This window comes from Eleutherodactylus coqui, chromosome 12 (genome assembly GCF_035609145.1).
Source record: "Eleutherodactylus coqui strain aEleCoq1 chromosome 12, aEleCoq1.hap1, whole genome shotgun sequence".
NCBI classification, from domain to species: domain Eukaryota; kingdom Metazoa; phylum Chordata; class Amphibia; order Anura; family Eleutherodactylidae; genus Eleutherodactylus; species Eleutherodactylus coqui.
Genome location: NC_089848.1, coordinates 73910000 through 73932143, shown reverse-complemented (window position 1 = coordinate 73932143; position 22144 = coordinate 73910000). Strand labels below are relative to the sequence as shown.

The window sequence follows — 22144 nt, the reverse complement described above, 5'->3', positions numbered from 1 at the left end:
CGTCTGAGACCTTCAGTTGCATCTCCTGGAGAGCATTCCAGTGCTATGATGTAAGCGGTTACATAATGTTATCAGCTGTGAGGTATAGATGTCCTTTAAATCTAAGACAGATGTAGACCACAGAGATATGCTGCACCCTGGCAACAAGGAACACAAGACCAATGCGAAAGACAAGGCAATGCCCAAAGTGGGTGACAGATGTAACGATGTCATGTCCGATACTGGGATGGTTGATAGGGACAAACATGTCAGGATGTGTTTATTTGATGAGGCTGATTTCCTCCAAGTTGCAGAATTCCTTATGAGAACTTCTAGGACAATTGTTCTAGAATAGTAATAACTGAGGAACAGCCTGTGAGATAAAGGCTAAAATGTATCAAATAGGTATTATAAACATTGAAACTAATTTACAAAAATAGTACAATTTTGTATGGAAACCAAATCAAATCTGAGCCCAGAAGATGGAACCTTCTCATCCATTGTTGCAAATTTTGCATCCATTGATTTCTATGAACTTCTGTTGAGTTTTGAAGACCTTGAAGCTCCCACTCAGGACGGAATTGGCAGCTCTTGGTTGAGTGCCCGGGGTTCCAGATCATAGACATGGACTTTTCTATTACTTTTTTTGGTAAAACTGGAGCATCCCCTCTGACAAAATCACCACATAACCCAACCTGGTGCACTGTTAGAAGACCATAGAGAAAGACCAAATAGGCGACAAAGCATTAAGTACCTGTTTGGTTCATGTCAGTGTTCCCACAATTCACACAAAGGAAGGTATATTATATACATAAATAAAAATAAATCTTGTTATTTGTATAGCGCCAACTTATTCTGCCGTGCTTTCAGGTAAATTATTTATTACCTCCTACCAAGCTGGGTACTCATTTTACTGACCTCGGAAGGATATAAGGTTGAGTCAACCTTGAGCCAGCTACCTGAACCATGCAGGGATTGAACTCGCAACCTTCAGGTCTGCTTTGCACTGCTGCCTTAGCACTCTACGCTACATTAGGTATATTCTATGGGTTCATGGGGGGGAGGCTAAATCAGCTTGCCTGTTTTTCTTTCCTGTGGATAGGACTTTACCTGTTACTGTATCACCACACTAACAAGTAGTGGAACAGAAAGTAATGAGGGAGCCACAATGTCCTTCATATCCAGAAAGAGAAGGAATGGGAACAAATAAGACTTTCCTATAACCAGCATGGCATAGTGGAATACAGCGGCTTCAGGGGAGGATGTCATGTTGCTCTTGCTATGTTTCTTACTCGTTTCTATGTTCATATCTACCTCCATATTCCATACATGTTATGGTCACCGGCCACTGCTGGCAGTGTTCTCTCTCATCTTCCCCTCCCCTGGGCCGTCAGCATCCACCTGGCCTCGTCTTCTGTATGGCAGATGTCACACTATTCCTTCGACTGCTGCCTCTGCTCAAAGGGTGGGCGTACATACTTAATTCGTCTCTTAAAGTGTCAGTGCTCTCACAGTTTTCATGTCTCCAATCTATCCAAGTCATTCCTGGGTTATTTAAGGCACCTTCCCTAAGTGGAAGGCGCCTGAGCAAAAGGTTCCTAGTGTTCCAAGCAAAGGTGTTCCTGATTGCTACTTGCTACACATTTTTGACCCTTGCCTTTATACCCAGCTTTCCCAAACTCTGCCTCTCCCAACCTCAGCCTGTTTACCAACTAGGTATTGCCTGCCTTGACCTATAGTCTGATTTGCCATATTACATGAACACACTTGGTACCTTTATGTCTGCCTGGGTCAGCTGTCACTGCACTTCACACTAGTACTGGGAAATGACCGGAGGCTTCACAGCAACTAAGAGCAGATCCCTCAAAAAAGGCTTAAAGGGTGAAAACCAGGGGACCCCTTAGAACTCAGCAGGAGTAGCCCAAAGCCAAATCAGTCAGTGACCCAGCATGTCCACACCCGCTGCTGAACCAAAATGAACTGCATGCAGGGGTGACTCCCATCATACAATATGGGGACTAGCTTTCTAAAAATGCTTTTTAAGTGTTACTCAGGATTCTTCAGGACGTTCCAGTCCAATAAAAAGGCTACAATGTAGAACCGATATAAGGGCAGCATCTCCCCTATAAGTAGGCTTGACTCAGGGGACTGGCAGCTGGAAGGCCTGGGAGCCAAACTGCACCTCAATCAAGCACAGTTTCCAGTTCCCAAAACTAATGTATAGGTCAGAAGGATTTCAGAGCCTAACATTACCTCCTGCCTCTTTACTGCAGCTGCGGTACTATTTATTCACTTATTTCTCATTGCTTCTATAGTGTCAGTATATTCCACAGTGTTGTCCCTGCCATGATAATATGCATTACACAGACAGTGGGACTGCGGGAGGAACAGACAGTACTTTTGGAAAGTTGCTCCACTTGGCCAGGGGTTTTCTCCTGCAGGGCTGTAGCCATAGGTCAAGGCATTGATGTGGGATTGCGGTATTTTCACTTTTACTATGAGGCCCTTTCACTACACTGTACACACTATCTATCTATGAGCAAGATTCCTAGGCTTGTTGGGAGGAGTTGCACTCTGTATGATACTGACCTTGCAACTCTCTTGGGATCCGCCACATCTTTGCACATCTTTTCATATCAAATTAAAGTTCTGCATTAGGGATCAATATGATGCACCTGAGTAATGGTGGGTGATCCATTGCCATTTGCTCTTCTTCTTGCAAAAGTCCCCCTGACCGGAGTCATTGAGGATCCTTTTCTTAATTAATGTAGATTTGTTTTAACCTATTCCCTGAGTCCAGAGTAACGCCTTATTCACACGACCGTATAACCGCAACTGTTGTAGCTGCGTCCAAAAATCGCGACCATCTGAAGCATCAGATTCCAATGTATTCATTCAGATGAGCAAAAATAGCACAGCGGCGACCGATTTTATACGGCGCGTGAAAAGTTGCCCTATCTTTGGCCGAGATACGCTGGAAGTTCCCGTAGACGTCTATGAGAGCTAAAAAAAGGGAGGGGGAGGGAGTTTAGCTGCATCCAACACTGGGAAAAGGAGACAGCTGCCTCTATTAAACCCTTTGCAGTTATTCCGGGGATTTCTGCGGATTAAGGGATTTCCGTGCGGCAGCATATTTTTTCGCCGATATGCCACAACCGCCTCTGTGGGAATGGACGAGAAAATGCTAATTAAGATCGGGACTCCATCGCGGCTATTCTTTATTCATGCGATTTCTAGCCGCGATCGGCCGAGTGTAAAAACGCATACGGCCGTGTGAAAGAGGCCTAAGTCAGAAGATCAGAGGTCAGTTTAGGAGCTGTCAGAATTTCTCAGTTCTTATTGAGTTTTCTGTATACATAAATCTGTGACCCGTTGTGTAACGTATGAAAATAACTTCTGTCATGGATTATGTGGCAGATCAGTATCAGAATAGTCCGATGCCAATCTGCTATATTAATCACTGTGTGAACCTGCCCTTAGGCCCCTTTCACGCTGCGTTTTGCAATTTCCTTTTGCATTGTCATTTCTGCCAGAGGCATAATTCGGAGATAGATGTTATGAAAGCCTCTCGGCATGTACCTCTGACGCGTGCTTCAACAGATGCCACTGTAAAGGCATACAGTGGCATCCATCACCCATAGGCACCGAGTAAAAAAAAACAAATACCATGTTGTATACATTCCTTTAACTGCATGCCCCTGTAGTGAATAGCGAAGCAGACTGCAGTATTCCAATCAGTAAAAAGAAAGCTATACTGGCATATGCCAGCCTAATGGAGGACAAAAGGGAACCCTTGTGTGAATGGGGACCTATGAAAATGTTTGACTTATGCGCCAACTTTCCCACCATCTACGGCAAATGGACAATGCAAACTCAGTGTGAAAAGAGGCCTTACTGATACAGTGGAGCTGCAGACTAGCGACTGGTCACTGTTTCTATGCTTCTGATATCCCAGGGCTGCTCAATATACGGCCTGAGGTCCACATGCGGCCTGTGGACTGTGAAATGACCCTGATGTCAAGAGGCTAGTCACTAGCCGATAACATCATAGTGATGTCACTGTCCGCGGCACAGTCATGTCACGCTAGTGTAAAGCCTAAACATTACGGCTAATGTGACATGACTGTGCAGGGTAAAGGGTGCAGCCGGTCACATGACTGTCACTCAAGTCAGGGAGGGTCCTGTAGCCCCCGGGAACTGGGTACTCATTTTACCGACCTCAGAAGGATGGAAGGCTGAGTCAACCTTGAGCCAGCTACCTGAACCATGTGGGGATTGAACTCACCACATTAACACTCTGCGCCACACAGGGCTTTTACTTACAAAGTGAGCCGCTAAAATCCTATCTGCAGCTCTAAATGAAGAGATGCCACTATTAACCCATGTATATGGGAATAACAGGAGGAGATATCAGTATGCTGTAGTATAAGTCCCTGCAAGACATTATGTACCACTATGGGGTAGCTAAAGGCTCATTTGTCTTGGTGCAAAAGTTCAGCTTGGGGTCCAACTTCTAATAAGTCATCTCACACAGACTGCTCCCCATGCCACCTTTTCTCACAGACTGCTCACCTCTCACACAAACTACTCCCCATCATTCCCTTCTTTTTGCACTAACTGTTGAAACCCCTTCTGGTTCTGCCCCCTCACCATCATTCAGAATGCCTTTCATAGTTCCCCTACTTATAGACAGCTCTTCATTCTCTCCTCTGTCCCGTCATCACACAGGATGCCCTATAAGGAAGATGGAACAATTCCTCTGCAGCGCCACCTGTTGGATTGGCAACATTTCTTCAAATCAATGCCTGACCCTTTATACAGGTCTGTAGAGCAATGATTGGGAATTGAAAACCAAGCCAGAATCCATACACAGACAGCTGTTTTGGGGTGTTTGCCCCTCATCGATGTGCAGTAGGATCCTGGCTTGGCTAGTGAGAGGCCTGTGACATGGCTCTGGAAGGGTATCATGATGTCCTTTCATGCTTCTGTCCACCTCCCCTATCACACAGGATGCCCCTAATGGTTCTCCAGCTGTCTTGTCACACAGAATGCTGCTTTTGTGCCCCCTTATATTTCTCTCCTCCCCCCTCCCTCCCTTCGTCACACAAGATGCCCCTAGTAGTCCACTCTGCCCGTCACACACGATGCTTCTTCTAGTTCTCTCTTTGCCCGGACACACATCCTGCCCCTTAGGGCTCATTCACACGAGCGTAATGCGGGTTTCGGTCACATTCATAGATGAATGACTGCCTGTTTATACGACCGATAGTTGCTTGGTTATTAGGTGAGCTACAGGTGAGCGGTCCCTCGCTCAGTGCACTGGCGGTCGCTGTGTACACAAGGTGACTATCCCCTAAATTTATCATGGGATAGCAGTATGTAAACTGATTATGAAGTGGCGGTACCTCAGGTGACGGCTTGGGAACAGCCACATACCTCTATAAGTTGTGAGTTGTTATCATGTGAGTGAGGGTGAACACTGGCCTGCATGCTCATGGTAGGGCAAAGTGAATTATCGGAGTTCGAGTGAGGCGTGACAGTGGGTGCCAACTAGATGGGACAGTCCATTTCTGAAGTTGTAGGCATTTAACATTCCTCAATCCACAGTGTTAGGTTTAAAACTAGAAGGCATTGCTACCCACAGTGGACAGCATGGTGGCCGCCCATGGGTACTTAATGATTGGTGGTGGTTCCATACTGACATGGTGTGTGTTCTCATGGCATGCATTTGGTCCACTTGAACACAATATTGACCAGTGCCCTCTATGTTTCAGTGTTTGATGACCATTTTCAGCCCTCATGGACTTCATGGACGCCCATAACGATGGTATATTCCAGCAAGATAGTGTTCCGTACCATTGAGCCAAAGTTATCCAGAATTGGTTTGAGGAGAATGTCTGGAGAGTTCCTATGAATGGTGGGGCTGGCACGTTTGCCAAACATGAATCCAATTGAATGTTCGTGGATTGTGGTGGAGAGGTCAATTAACCTATCCTGCACCTACAAATACCACATACCTAGCCAGACCACATGGCTCAACATCCCTTCAGATGTATTCTGTCCACTTGTGGAATAGATGCCACGTCAGGTTGCTGCACTTTGCAGGTCTAGAGGGGATGCTACACAATAATAGTTACTGTCCCATGACATTTGGCATATCAGTGTACATGCTGATCTAAGTAAAGGATGCCCTGGAATGAAGTGGAGAAAAAAGGTAAAAAAGTTGCAAAGTTTTGCACAAGTACAACTGCGTCTTTTTAACATCAGTATTCTGGTGCAAGTAGTCTAATAAATGTCACCAATGTTTTTCCGTTGTTTGGCTCCATCATTGGTGCCAAACACGAAAAAGACTGAGGTGCCAGATCTCCAACATGATAATCGCAAACTGTGCCCAATTGACATGAACTATAAAAGGGTCCATCAGGTTACCTTTGCGTCTTTTCGCATTTTTCTGGACAAAATAGTGCAGCATGCAGCTAGATCTGCAATGGGGCCAGCGACTCAGATGTAACAGAAACTAATTCTTATTCATTTGTGTATAGTCTGAAGGCTTTACCTTCATTTTCATTCTTAACACAGTGGTTCATGCTAATGAAAAAGCCTGAAAACCCTCTGCCAATCAGAAGCACCAAGACGCTCATGTGCCCCCTCCTCCTGGCACAATAGACTTTTTAGTGCCAGAAGGTGCCGACACTAAATGTAACTTGTAGAAATACTGATATTGTCTGTATACAAAATAGAATCGAAGTACTTTTCAAATACAAAATAGACAGAACGATGCCCCTAGTGGCCAAAATATGTAAATGCAAAAATAAAGCCAAGGACAACCAAGTGTGTGTAGTACTACAAGTCCCATCAAAGCCAATGCCTCAAAACAAGAAGAATTAGCAGTGAGCTCAGGTAATTTTTGTTAGCATGCCAGCCAGTCGTGTAGACAGCAGATTGGAGCATCAATAATACATACGCCCTGCAGCATATATGGGCCATAAGCCTTTATTAACCCTTTACAGTGGTATAACCGGAAGCTTTTGAGCCCAAATGCTAAATCTGTAACAGATTCCCCTATCTAGCAGTTATAACACTGGTATCTTCTTATGTGGCAGAGGGTCTGTTGGGTCCCCAGTGAACCTGCTACCTCTGCACCCCATATAGTTATGTACCCTCTTTATACAACACAATTAATTGGCTTTGGCAGATGGCACTAATATTTACAATGCCCACAACTATAATGCCAGCAGAGGCCGGTTGTGCATGCAACTTTCCCAGCTTCAGCTGCACTTCAGTAGAAGTGAATGGGAAAACCCTTGTTTGCTATTAGGGAACCACTGTCTGCGGACTATTTTAGGTTCTGTCAAAGTTGCATTAGGTTGGTTTTATTAGGCCTCCGGTTTCTCGCATATTTGGAGCCCTGTGCTGTCCATGTTAATTCATGGGCAGCACACAGCCCTATTTTAGCCTATGGGGCTATGCCGATTGACGTGCTTTCATGCGTACCGATGGCTCACGTGAAAAAGCTAATCACGTATCCTATTTCTGTCCGTATGGCGGACGATAAACGTGACATGCTAATCTATATCTATGCTCTGTATTCGGTCGACACAAGGATAGGTGTCTGTGTGCTGGCCGATGCGAGTTACAACCAAACCTCTCGGGTGCAACTTGCACACATGGGAATTGTGCACCCGGCCTTAGGCCATTTTCACACGGCCGAGAAAATCGTGTGAGATCTGTGCATTGCGAGGCGGACAAGTCTCGCACAAATATGACCCCCATTCTTTTGAATGGGTTCATACACATATGCGACTTTTTCCTGTATACTGCCTTGCATCCATGGGGCTTTCACATGGATGGCGAGGGCAATATCAGAACTGATTCATGGCCCGATATCACCCTCGCCTGTGAGAAACTAGCCTTAAGTGCACATTTATGCGTCTGCAATGAGGACAAGAGTCTTTGCCTAACTACGGCTGTCTCCTGACCGAAACACAGAGCATTGTACTGTAGATTCCAGCGTGGTGGCTCAGTGGTTAGCACTTCTGCCTGGTAGTGCTGGGGTTCTGGATTCAAATTCCCCTAAAGGACAACATCTACATGGGGTTTGTATGTTTTTTGCCTGTGTTTGTGTAGGTTTCCTCCAGGTAATCCAGTTTCCTCCCACATTCCAAAAACATGGTGAATACAGATGGAGTTCTAACAGGGACAGAACTCAATATCAAGTGCTAAATGTGCTAAATAAAGGTGGTTTTTATTATCGTACAACTAAGGTCAACCGCTTTACTAATAATGAGAATCATTAGTAGAAGAAATCAGATTGCAAGCTCTTGTACAGCGAGTTTTGATGTGGATTCTGAGTATATGCACACAGGGTCTGGTTTTATGTGAAGCCTGCAGGGATATGAAGGAATCTCTGGGCTACATCTGGAAGGGAATATCAGGGGGACGGAGGGGCTCCAGCTCCGGCTTCCACCGTACTGTAATAACACTCTCTCTGTGTGATATAATAAGCCCTGCACACTGGAGGGTAAATATGTCCCCCTGTGGCTGGCAGTCACATGGCTGTTTGTGGGTAACCAATAGGCTCCTGACCATGCGGCTTTAATACCTTCCTCCCCAGGAGTGAGTGGCTCACATTGACTGGAGAGCAGGAGAGTGTGCACAGGGCTGAGGGAGCCTCTCTCTTCCTTCCCCTTCCCAGAACATGAGCTGAAGGCTGCTATTATTCAGTGCACAGGAGCCAGCTCACAGCCTGCTGCTCTCCCCCTGCAGCTCCTCCAGTTACAAACAACTGCTGCAACAACCCCTACTACTACTCCAAGCAGAGCAGCCTGCGGGCATCATCACCCAGAGAGAACCCCCAGCCTGGAAAACATCCACTCAGGACCTCCAGTTTAGCAGTAATCCACTGAAGATTCTCATCCTGCCAGTTATCCACTGAGGACCCCCAGCCTGACAGTGATCCATTGAAGATTCTCAGCCTTCCAATCATCCACTGATGACCCCCAGCCTGTCAGTGACCCACTGAGGACCCCCAGTCTGACAATCTTCCACTTCCACTGAGCACTTCCATCCTGACTTTTATACACTGACAACCCCAGCCTGACAACCATCCTCTGAGGATCCTTAGCCTGACATTCATCCACTCAGGATACTTCGCCTGTCAATCATCCTCTGACTCCACCACCCTGGGGGAAGCCTCTTGCATGTTCTTCTGCTGACTTCATGGTGACAGTCTGGGAGCTGAGACTTCAGTCATAGTCAGTGACTATCATACACCCAGAAGTGATTCTCAAGCTACAGAGGAATAGATCCTGCGTGTAGAGATGAGGTGATCCCTCTCCTCTGGCATCACATTGTCTCCAACAGACTGCTGAGATCTCAATTGAATCTGCTCGGTCATCAATCACATCGGGCATGGGATGCAGATCTGAAATGCTGGAGATCACATTTCGAGAGAAAAGTTGGTAATCACCTTTCAGAGAGGCACAAGGACATCTCACCAGATCAGATCCTGATTATCAGGAAGCCACATGTCCTGAGATCACATCAATCTGCAGAGAAACCTCATCTGTCCCGACATCGGAGCAGAAGTGCAGAATTGCATTGTAGCAGATTGTATTTCTCTATAGATCTGCTGTGACCATCTCCAGGGATCGGGATTTCAGCTCTGAAGGATGGTGCACTTCCTTCTGTTACAGGGGACTTGAACTCTACACAGGAGAAACTTTGGCTCCAGGAAAGTAAACAGCCCGATGTCCTCCTGGTGCTGAGTGCCCGGCTCTACACACACTGCAGCCCTTTGACCTGGCATCGCCTGGCATCTGCATTCTCTGTCATGGGATTTCAGTGTAAATATTGATTGCAGCTCCATACCCCCAACCCCCGTGCTGCCCCTTCCCCCTAGTACTTTACTCCGGAGCACATGGATGAGGACTGCACCCCGCAGCAGCCAGGCTCCCACTGACTGGTGCCCCACAATGGCTTCAGGTGGGGCTGCCAGCTGGGCATCCCGGCAGTGAGCCTCCTGGGATAGGTGTGATCTGATCTCTGCCTGGTATTTTGGATGCAGCCAGAGCCTCTTGGATATGGGACCATCTCTGGTGGTGTGGACCAGTCTTGCTTCCATCGTCTGCTGTTCACTGCTAACTTGTGTCTGTGCACTGGTAAGTCTTCCTGTATTGCATTAACCCTTTAATAGCCAGAGAGTGCCCAGTATAACTTGAAATGCCATAGAACTACGAGTCCTCGCCTTGGGGTTTGCATTCTTTATTTGTTTATAGTTTGTGCATTCATTGTAACAGTTTTTTTGCAACATTGTAGCAGCTGATTGTTACATCGGATGTTAGAACTTCCTGTACTGGCTGCTTTTTCAGGGGGATTTATAGATTTGCACTGTTTGATCTTGTTGTTTACACCCTCAGGGGAATCCAGTCTTTCCTCTCCTTTTACTGAGGGGTGACTCCATGTTTTGGAGCCCCATAGGGTGATTCTTTTTGCCCTGTGTATCCTGTATCTAGGAATTCCTCCATCTACATTGTCTTTACATGGGCAATTTTCATTCACAGTTTCTGTGCGTTGCGATATGCACAGATTGCGCACGTGAAAAAAACCCATTATTTGCAATGCATGTATTTACATGGATGATTTTTGGCACACAGTGATACTGCGAGATAGAAAAATTGCAATATGTCCCATATTTGTCCTATGCGACCAAAAAAAAATGCCATCGCGCTTACATGTAGATGGGATTTCATGTGAGAGCAACGCGTTTTAAAAATCTTTACTATGGAAAAAACTCGCGATATTCACGAATGTGGAAAAATCACATGTGCTTCCAATAGTTAATATGGTAAAAAGTGCATCGCGCTTGCATGCAATCACGTTGCATGTGAGCGCAATGCAATTTTTCCACGCTCCATAGGAAATATTGGGCGATTCTGGGACATGAATTACCCCAAATAGGACACACTACGATTTTTCTATATCGGACCATCGATTCTAGAGAAAATTAGCTCATGTGAATAAGGCTGTGTTCACATGTGGAGTTTTTTGTTGATGTTTTAAATTGCGGTTGCTCCTCGATAGACCTCATTTATTGTTAAAAAATCCATTCCGTTTTTAATATATGTGGTTTAAAACAAAAGGCATGTGGATTTTTGACACAGTTGTTTTAATCATGGGTGAAACCCGCAACAAAAAATGTCACAGGGGAACACAGTTTATGGGCTCAGTCACATGGGCGGCGATCCGCACGTATTTCCACGTGGAAAAATGCACGCATTGCGTGCGGACGAAAATCTGCATGACTAGCTCCATTACCACCCATATGTTCTTTTTTTGACAGGTGCAGACAACTGCGGTGCAGACGTTTTTCCGCGCGGAAATCCACGCGTATCGCCGCTGATACGCGCGTACAAACGCCCGTGTGACTGAGCCCTAAACAGATAGAAATAAATAGGTTCTTTAGACGTGTGAGTTCTGTTCATATTGCAATTGGATGGAACTTGCTCCTGAAACTCGCCCGTGTCAACACACCTAAGGCCAGCTTCGCATAGATGCGTTTGCATGCATATTTTCACATGCAATACGCAGAGAATGGAACCCATTGATTTCACTGGGCCCATACACATTTCCGTATTTAACGCGCACATTTTGGCAACGCAAAAAAAAATAGAAGTGTTCTATTTTTTGCGCAACAAAGGTTCCCATAGAAGTCAATAGGGTGTGCGCAAATATGCGTGCAATACGTAAGGAGATGCATAAATCGCTACGTAATTCCGCTGGAAAATGAACACATCTATACCTCATTAGATGAATTAGCAATTTCAATTGGTGCGTCTCTGTGTCCCACATGCAAATAAACGTGGCCTGCAGGCAGAAAAACTACAGTAAAATACGCCGATATGCGTGCAAAAAAGTACATAGTGTAAAAACGTTGCGCTTAGGTGCGCGCAACTCTGCATACACTTGAGTGAAGCCAGCCTAACTGTTACATCGGCATATTTTACTCTAGTTTTTGCGCTTGCCGGGCATATTCATTTGCACACGGCAAATAAAGATGCACCGAATGAAATGGCTAATGAGGTCCAGATGTGTTCTTTTTCACGCATCTCCTTGCGTATTGCACATGCATTTGCACACCTCCATTGAGATCTACGGAGACCTTTGGTGCACAGAAAAATATTTTTTTTGGTGCAACCATAATGCACTGGTAAATTCTCGCATGTGAACAAACCCATTAAAATCAATGGGTTCTATTCTCTGCGTATTGTGCGCGCAAATACGTCATGGTGAAGCTAGCGTAACTCTCTGGATACAATTATAGAGCCATGCAAGCTATTTTGTGCATAGTTGTTATATGGAGCCCCTGGAGTTCAGTTATGTCCAGGTGACCCAGGGGTGAGGTGAACGTGATGGACATGTTGCCCTTTGCACACAGCTCTGGGGAGTAAAGTCCATATAAATAGTGAGTGGCAGCCCCCCTGCCTCTGGGTAATCGGGAGTCTGGATCTTCCAGCTCACTGTCACTTTTATTGACTGCTGTAAATTAAGGGCAGGATTGATCTGTTTGCTGTTCCGGATTGATGTGCTCACACCTCCCTATATCTCACTCTCCATGATGTGCTGCTGTTTTGCACCTGCTTGTCATGCAGTTAATAAAGACATAAAATATTTACCTGTTGACTTTATAGACGCAGGACGTCCACCCCTTCATCGCCATGTCTGGAGCTGAGAGGGATGAGGCTCACATCCTGAGAAATCTCCCAGCTCTGATACAAATTGCAGGGAACTGGTATCATTATTACCTGGAGGGGAACTACAGGTCCCAGCAAGTACTATCAGCCCAAGCTCAACAATGTCTTATTAGGGAGCATTCACGCACGAGTTCCGTCCAATTGCGATTTGGACGGAACTCGCGCGTAAAAAGAACACATTAATTTCAATGTGTTTATGCACATGAGTGATCTTTCTCTCGGGCCGATGGTCCAAGATAGAAGAATCGCAGCATGTCTTATTTTTGGGCGATTCGTATTTAAGAATCACCCATTATTTCCTATTTGAGCCTGAAAAAATTGCATTGCACTCACATGTAATTGCGGTTTTCATGCAAGTGTGATGCGATTTTTCTATTTTTACTATTCACAAAGCATGTGACTTCCATGCGTGTGAAAAACACGCATGAACATAATAATCGCAGGCGCAGAGATGGGATGCATGTTTGTCACAAAACGCATCGCAATCGCAGATTTGCAAGTGCAATATCGGTCTGAGTCTCCAAACAGTATAGCACTCACCTGTGTGAATACACCTATAGCTGGAGAAGGACTATAGGTCTCAGCAAGCACAGCTTTGGACAATCTGCAGCCTAACAGCTGTTGGAGTGCGGCAAACTGCAGCAAACTCTACCGTCAGAAGCCAAAATGGATCAATTTGGGTTGTTTTTAGCCTTCCTTGGGAGGTCAGTGGTAAGCAATGTGCGTTTTATATAGCAGTTACGGCGGCTACACACGAGCGTAATTTACTGCACGTCTCTTGCATGTGACAGTCGCATGGCATGCAGCAAGTACTTAATGACAGCGGTCCACTGATTGCCATGCACCATCTTGGCATGTATGCGTCCGTAATACGTGCCAAGATAGAACATGTTGCGATCTTTATTGCACACGCATTTCGCGAAATAAGTGTGTTTGGCAGCACGGGAGCCTATGGCAGATTGGTACAGCGGATTCTGTGCGCAAATCCCATGCGCAGAATAACATGCTCGTGTGAAGGATTCCTTATGACAGAACTACAGATCCCTGCAACAACCAGGCTGAATGCTGCTACTTCTAGTTCCCCAACAGCAGATGACCCAAGCAATGACACATGGGATTCCAACTATGGTGAGGAATGCTGGGACTTGTAGTTCTGAAGGTCATCAGAGTCCACAGGTTATAGTGACATGCTGGGGAGCTCTGTCAGTTTCCCTCTAGTGTATTGAGGTCACTCCCATTCTGAGCTCTTCTGAATACAAGGTTGTGATACAGTAAAAGTAAATGCCCCCCTCTCCAATAACAATATATAATAATCTGTATATAGCGCCAACATATTCCACCACAGTGCTTTACAATTCAGGGGGACATGGATACATAAAACCAACATTACAGAGTAGCAAAGTAGCCAACATTTCAAGCAATGGCAGCGAGGTCTTTGCTCCCAAGAGCTAACAATCTATGAAGAAATAGGAGTGACACAAACTTCTATGCAGAGTTGGTATGCACTTCATGTTAAAGTTTCACTACAGAACACTGTGAGGGCGAAAGGTCGTTCAGTGCCGTGTAACCTGGATATAACCCCTTACATGCCCGATTATCAGGCAAGAATGTTCATGCGATCATCAGGCGATTTAAAAGGGACAACGATAACAGAGGCTGGACAGACATCTGTCTGGGATGATTTAGTGATCCTGCACTGAGCAGGGGGTCGGACCCGATGACCCTGGGGGTCCCTTCCATCTCTACCATTCTATGATTCTGACAAACAAGTGTGAGTTCAGACATTGGCTGATAGTGGCTCTTTAACAAGCATAAACCTGCTCCCTGGTCGGCTGTACATCTTCCCATGTGAACGGGGCAATGTGTCAGGGACCAATGATTGTTGTATGGGGACCAAAGACTGCATTAAGGAACACTTGCCTCCATATAAATGACAGTGATCACCACTGATTGACATGTTTGTTGATCAGCAGTCTACAACTGGCCAGTGGGAAAGCACCAATAGATGCCATATCTAGATCTGGACTGAAGAGCTTACAGTCATCAGAGCCCTGTGATCTCCCTGTGATCTGCAGCGCTGGGTGCTGTACTGCTCTGTATTCAATGGGACTTCAGCTGGAGATATGCTGTATGACATATCCTTCAACTGGGAAGAAATACGCAGATGCAGCAGAGCTGGATTTGTTATTTAACACACTTCACTGTGCAGCATGCTAACTGCAATCACTGTCTGAGTACAGATAATGTAGTAGATGCAACCTGCAGTCCTATGTAACACCACAGATAACACACAGTGATAACTCTCTCTAAGTAAAGATAATGTAATAGATGTTACCTGCAGTGCTATGTAACACCAGAAATAACACAGTGATAACTCTCTGAGTAAAGATAATGCAGTAGATGTTACCTGCAGTCCCATGCAACATCACTAAAAACACAGGTGCATATCTCTCAGACTACAGATAATGCACTGCAGTAGATGTTACCTGCAGCCCCATGTAACACCACAGACAACACAGTGCTAACTCTCTGAGAACAGATAATGTAGATGTTACCTGCAGTGCTATGTACAACCCCTGATAACACAGGAATATCTCTCTCAGTACAGATGATGTATTGTAGTAGATGTTACCTGCAGTCCTATGTAACAGCAGAGATAACACAGTGCTGACTCTCTGAGTACAGATAATGTAGTAGATGTTACCTGCAGTGCTATGTAACACCCCTGATAACACAGGAATATCTCTCTCAGTACAGATGATGTATTATAGTAGATGTTACCTGCAGTCCTATGTAACAGCAGAGATAACACAGTGCTAACTCTCTGAGAAGAGATAATGTAGTAGATGTTACCTGCAGTGCTATGTAACACCACTGATAACACAGGAATATCTCTCTGAGTACAGATGATGTATTGTAGTAGATGTTACCTGCAGTCCCATGTAACAACAGAGATAACACAGTGCTAACTCTCTGAGTACAGATAATGTAGTAGGCGATAATCCCTTTTTACATGGGCTGATAATTGGGTAGCAACCTGCATGTGAACATTCATATGCCAGTGCGAATATGCCAGTGATCAGCTGATGAAGAATGGGGCATGCTTGCTGGTTGGCAGCACATTCTTCTGTGTAAATGGACACATGTGCTGCCAATGCTAACAATCTCTATTGGGAAGACATGATCCTATTAAGAATTGTTTGTCATCCCTGTAACCAGAATTGACGAGTAGCAATTGACATGCTCATTGGGGGTTGGCTCTTGTTACCATGAGCAGATTAACTGCCCATGTAAAAGCACCCATACCTGCAGTCCTATGCAACACAACATGTACCTTGCTGTGTAACTACCACAGATGTTGCCACCCTGCTTGGTCAAACACCTGAATGGTAGCTTTGATTAGTTTTCCATTAATACTTCCTCCCATTCTCCTATCACCGCATCACTAGGCGGATTTGCCATCCATGACTTCAGGAAAGCTGGGTGACATAGAAGCATATTATATAAAACAATATAGCTGGCGTGATGCTCTGAATGTACAGAGAGACCACTGAGACCCCCACCAATCTCCAGAATGGGAGCTCCGTGTCGCTTCATCCCCCACATTGATGTCCGAATGAATGGAGCGCTGACCAAGCATGCAGGACCACCGCCCCATTCATTTCCAGGGAGCTGACGGAAATCCCTGAACGCTTACAGCTCGGCTATCTCCAGCAGTCCCACTGAGAGTGAATGGAGCAACAGCACGCTTGTGCGACCAGGCATCTATGCCGTCTCCTCACTTCGAGGGGTGCAGTAACCCAGCACTGAGGGGGACGGGGGACACACGATCAATGGAGGTCTGGGGGATAATGCATGATCCTGGTACAACTACTGTAAAGGATCATTCCATGTCAGATAGGATATGTCTGATAGACGTGTGTCCCAAATCTGGGACCAACACCTAATTTGAGAATTAAGACCCCCCCCCCCCCCAGCCCCATCCCAGCTGGTTTGCAAGCTATTGGCCACATCATCCAGGCTTCAAATGAATTGAGAGGTGGCTAGGAACAGGCGTCATAGCATCTTCACCGTATAGCAAGCACAGCGCCATACATTTCTTAGTGGTCGTGCCTGGTATGGCAACTGAATTCCATGGGACTGGGCTTTTCTCAGGCCATGTGACGAATGAACCTGATGTCACCTGCCTGAGAAGAGGTCCTGGCGCTCGGTCTTTACAAACGGCTAATCAGCAGGAGGCTCACTAATTAGATATTGATGACCTATCCTAAGGCTACATAGTCAATACTGAAATCCCAGAAAAACCCTAAATATTTTCCCTTCTGGCCAAGGGGGGTTAGGGGTTAATAAATAGTATCCCTGCTGGTCTAGGGTGATAAGGAGTTCATAAATATTATCCCTGGTAGTCTAGGGTGGGGAGGGGTTAATAAATAGTATCCCTGGTGGACTTGGGTGGGGAGGGGTTAATAAATAGTATCCCGGGTGGACTAGGGTAGTTTAGAGGTAACAGTGACATAACAGATGCCCAGGGGTTACACTGTCCAATCACATGCCAATACAGTTACATTGGTGCGAGGTTTGAGGTACCTGAACCCGCTTTGAATGTGAGTTTGTAACATTGTCATTGGTCTGTGTAGAATCTGTGCTTTACACTGCACCATTACTCACACTGCTATCAGTTTCTTCTTTTGCACCTCTTGTTAACCCCCGCCATGACTTCATTCCTGGACACAGAGGATAATTGTGCCTCCAGCGCTTAGTCAGCGACTGTGGATGTGTCTTGTGTGGAGTAAAACAAGGGCGTTCACACGCTACCGAAAAAACACAACTAATCAAAAGCCGTTACCTGCAGCCACAAACAAGCGTTTCACTATTCATAATGAGTCTGCAACCTTAGGGTGGCGCTGTTCTGCTCTACTGTAGAGTCAGGGCTCTCCAAACCCAATGGTAATAATAACTCCAGACTGCCGTATATGGAGATATATATATATATATATATATATATATATATTACTGTATATATGTCACTCCCTTAATATACCTGTTATCTCGCCCCTTGCATGCATCATAGTAGAATACAGGCCACCATAAACAGCGCCTCCTGATGGATCCACTTGGGAATCTGAAGCATTTTTGTTATAGCAAGTCACTGTGAACTATAAAGGGACATATAATAATCAGTGATTATCACAATGGTTATATTGTACATTAGTCTTACTAATTTATATTCACTTTATTGAGTTTCCTCTCCAGGTTTTCCTGTGCTCCTCCATCCAGGTTGCTCTATAGACCTGCTCAACCAATTTATTCCTGGTTTACGAATACAATGCCAGAAACAGTGGAGACTGACATATGCACAGTGAGAGCAATAGAAGTCATGGGAATGTAACTGCACATAATACTGCAGATTGAAAGCTGGCTGACCTCTCCTATAGCAGCTGTAATAATTGTTAGCCGGGGTAACTCGCTTTTCGACAGTTTACTCCCATAATGCCGTGCTCAGTCTAACCGCTCTGTCTAGGTTGGGCCTATAAATGCTCTCATCTCAGGCTGTACTCACACGGGTAAGTGTGATGGAGGTCAGTGAAAATTTGAGTTATTTGTGCGAGTTTATCACGGTTTTCATATGTGAATGATGCGTTTTTGGTTAAAAATTTGCATCGGATTTACATACGTTTTTGATAAAAAACTGATTGACAAATGAGAATTAATTCCAACAAGTAGTCCCATGTAAAAGGCCCCTAATTCTTCTTGGTGCGTGAATAAAATACTAGTCTGGCGGTGAAGACTGACACATGCACAGTAAGACCAATGAGAGAGAAGGAGCAGCGGGGATGCAACATAACAAGCTGGGTGACAACCCCTATGGGAGCCCATCAGTGGTTGTCACGCAGTATACCAAGAATATAAAGAGACTGTCCACAAGAGGGCGACTCAGGGGGATTATATTTCTGTATAATGTTCTTAGGGGAGACTCCCTTTAATGTAAGTGGCCACAAATCGCACTTGTCAGTGAAGATGGAAGATGAGATATTATGGTGTCGTAGAGTCTCGCGCAGGGGGTAGGGGATGCAGGGGTAGCAGTCGCTACCCAGCCCTGGAGCCTAGGGGGCCCAAAGGCCCCTCCATCACATAAGAAGGCACCAGTATGATAAATAGCACATGGAAAGTAGGGGTCCCTGTTACAGTTTTTGCATTAGGGCCCAAGAGCGTCCCATTATGCCCCCCCTCCCCCCATCCGTGTCCGGGGCTCCTCCCATCTCATCCAACCTTTTGGATATTAATTGACCCGGAATCTGCAGCGTTTACGGGAAGCGCCTCATATCAGAAATATTGTTTTAATGATTACAGCGAGAAAAACACGCAAATTCGAAAGAAATCACAAAGGCTGTGGAGAGGACAGCGGGGGGCCGGGGTCTGTCTCCGCTGCCTCAACACAGCTAACTTGTATCAATTCTGTCCGTTTCTGATACAAGATATTGAGTTACTGGTAACAAATATTCGTGCGCGCCATTGCACTGCCCGCCAGCGCAGTCACTCAACTCCAACTGAATGGCATTTATGTCTGCACGACTGGAGGCTACATGGGGGTCAAGTAACAGATCGTACAAGCAAGTAAACTGCGATTCCGACCTAGAAGAAGTGGCGACTGAATTAAGGAATTCTCCTTGTGATGAGAAGTATTCCCCGACGCCGAGAAAAGAAGCGGAAGCATCATGTGACACCTTACAGGCGATCATAATGGCGAACGATCCCACAAGGATTTTCTGTAGCTCCTGTGGCGTACGCCGCGATCTGCCACCGATTATTCGATAATCTAACAGCCAGTAATACAGCACTTTGTGGGCGCTTTAAAAGCCCGCTTTTGCGCTGCCAGCAACTTATTGCAGAGCATTTCGTGGCGCCTGAAACTACGCCCTGGCAATCACCCCTCCCCTCGGGTCTGCGAACGACTGACCGATGGCTGTTCAGACCAAACGAAATTCAAACAATGAACGATAATTTTTCTGCCTGCAGAAAATGAACAAAAAACGCTGCGCAATTTATCATTCATCGTTTGGTCGTTCGCCTTGTTTAGACTAAGCGATTAGCGTTAATTTCACTTGTTTAAAGGATTTTTGGAATGATAGTTATTCCATCTGAAAGAGCCTTTAGAATTTTATAATATCCAGTGTTGTAGTTTTTTCTTCCTATTTCACTATGAAAGTGTCAGTCTTCACTGTAGTTCTGGAATTCTATTCATAGAACAGAAGTGGCCTGATGCTTGGTGCCCTCCCCATCACTTACAGGATAGAAGGGTTACCGAAGCCTCTGGGGGTTTCTCCAGCACTAGTTTGCTAACTTTGTTGCGTTCTCGGAGAGGGAAGAAATTGTATAAGACATTGTCTCACCTCCTCCAAGCCCTAAGGTAGCTGCAAGGGCCAGCTGGGTGAAAAGATCCTGTATATGAGGGTGGAAATGGATGTGGGCACCCAGATGGTAAAGCAGTGAGTGAAGAATGTATTATTGCATTTGAAGGCAGATTTGACATTCAGGGCACTGGGAAAGCTAAGTGACACCTTAATATGAAGCCCATATATATATATATATATATATATATATATATATATATATATATATAGTGCTTCAATATAGGAGTAAGAGACTTGTCACTGCACAAGACAGATCTGACACACAGGAGACTGGAAAAGCTGAGTGGCAGCCAATATGGCAGCCCATTAAGCTCTGCAGTTGGTGTGATCTAGACATTTTATACTCTGGAATGGTAAATCTGCCTCGCCATGCAGCGACAATCCCCTCCGCCCCTCACTACCTTTCAGGAATATGGGAAAGCTGGGTATAATGTACATTCCTTGCTTTCATACGTGTTCTGGAGGAGGATGTAGAAATATCCAGGATTGTATCTGACAGCAAATGAAAAGCTACTTACATTGCATTACAGAGACCTTTTAATAAGTCTCATCGTCCGGCCGTGACGCGCTGCGGAGAACAGGCGCGCGCTAATGTGGAAATACATTAGTGGCTACAGATTATTCCTGCAGACAACGCAATTATCAGACCGCTGATTACCTGCCATTATTGTCCTGCCTGTGACCGGGCATCAAGTATCGTCATAGCACGACTATGAACTCCCAGTAGATTGTAAGCTCTGCAGGCAAAGAGAAGACTTCGACTGGTGACACGCCAGCGGGTTTTAGACGCACTCTTGCGCCGATAGTATGGATGTGTTTCCCGGTCGGACTACGGGTTTAGTGATCTAAATTCCAAGCATCATAGGCTTGGAGCTCGGGCCAGGAGATCCGCAGTCCGGCCAGGACACAGGTCTGTATTAGGGGCGCAAAAGTGCGGCTAAAATCCGCTGGCGTGTCACCGGCTGAGGGGGTTTTCACGGATCCGCAGCCCATGGAATCTTATAGGGCTTGAAATCCCCTTCATTTCAGATTTGCATGTGTTTTTTTGCGCAATGGAAAATGTTATTGCTGTGGAATTTCCAACGTTTTACGGAATTGTTGACGCAGAAGAGATGGAATTCCGCTATTAAATCCTACAAAATTATGTAAGAAATTCTGCAAGAAATTACTGCAATTAAAAACTCAACCAACTCTGCATGTTTTTACCCAGTCCGGCGACTGAGTGACGATTGTTCATTTATTCGGTTATCATTCATCGAGTTGAGGCAGACGTAAAAACTGATCATCCAGAGCTGCAATCATAATTCTGCTGTTACATTGTCTATTCTACTCTAGTCACATCCAAAGCTGCATTGACAATTTTGCTGTTACATCGTGTCTTAGGGCTTTGATTTGTTCATGGGCAGATACGCTTTGTAGCAGCGGGTGTATTTACGTATGCGCTTGTCTGAAGTCGCCCTCATACTCTGGTTACAGCGTGGCAGTCACTATTTCGCTCTCACATCATGTGCACGGCCCTGTTCACACATGATTTTTTTGTTGTGGATTCTGCGCTTCCGAATTTGCGCAATTTAAGTATTCCATCGGCTGCTATGGGAATGCAGATCATTCTTTGCAACATGGATTTAGACTTTTGCGCTGCGGGAAGACAAGAAGTGATGTCCATTCTTGATGCAGTTTCAGTGTGGAAACCGTGTTGGGCAGCCTCATGCAGACTCGTACCCTGGACTGGGGCTAAAGCTGCGTACGGATAAGTACACAAATCCTCCACAGAACCCCTTACTTATGTATTTAAGGGGATTATCCGGGACCATTTGGATTTTTTTCTTATATTGAGGTCATCAATATATGATCGGTGGGGGTCCGCCACTTGGGATCCCCACTAGTCAGCTGATTCCCAGTGCTGCTATGGACAGCGCTTGACCATAGCGCAGCAGCCTGGGCTGGTCTTGCAGACACACAGCTGTAGTAGTAGCATAGACGTAACATGCGATGATGGAC

General features: G+C 45.5%; 2 protein-coding genes across 2 annotated transcripts in view; both read left to right on the top strand.

Moving 5' to 3' along the window:
• ALS2CL (ALS2 C-terminal like) overlaps positions 1-22144 on the top strand; it is a 703387-nt gene that overhangs the window by 220921 nt on the left and 460322 nt on the right. The gene's annotated exons all lie outside the window — the stretch shown is intronic.
• The window catches only part of PTH1R (parathyroid hormone 1 receptor), a 210624-nt gene continuing 197103 nt past the window's right edge, over positions 8624-22144 (top strand). The window contains exon 1 of the mRNA XM_066584858.1: positions 8624-10139. Coding sequence (XP_066440955.1) covers positions 10062-10139 — 78 coding nt within the window. The 5' untranslated portion in view covers positions 8624-10061. The remainder of the gene's footprint in view (positions 10140-22144) is intronic.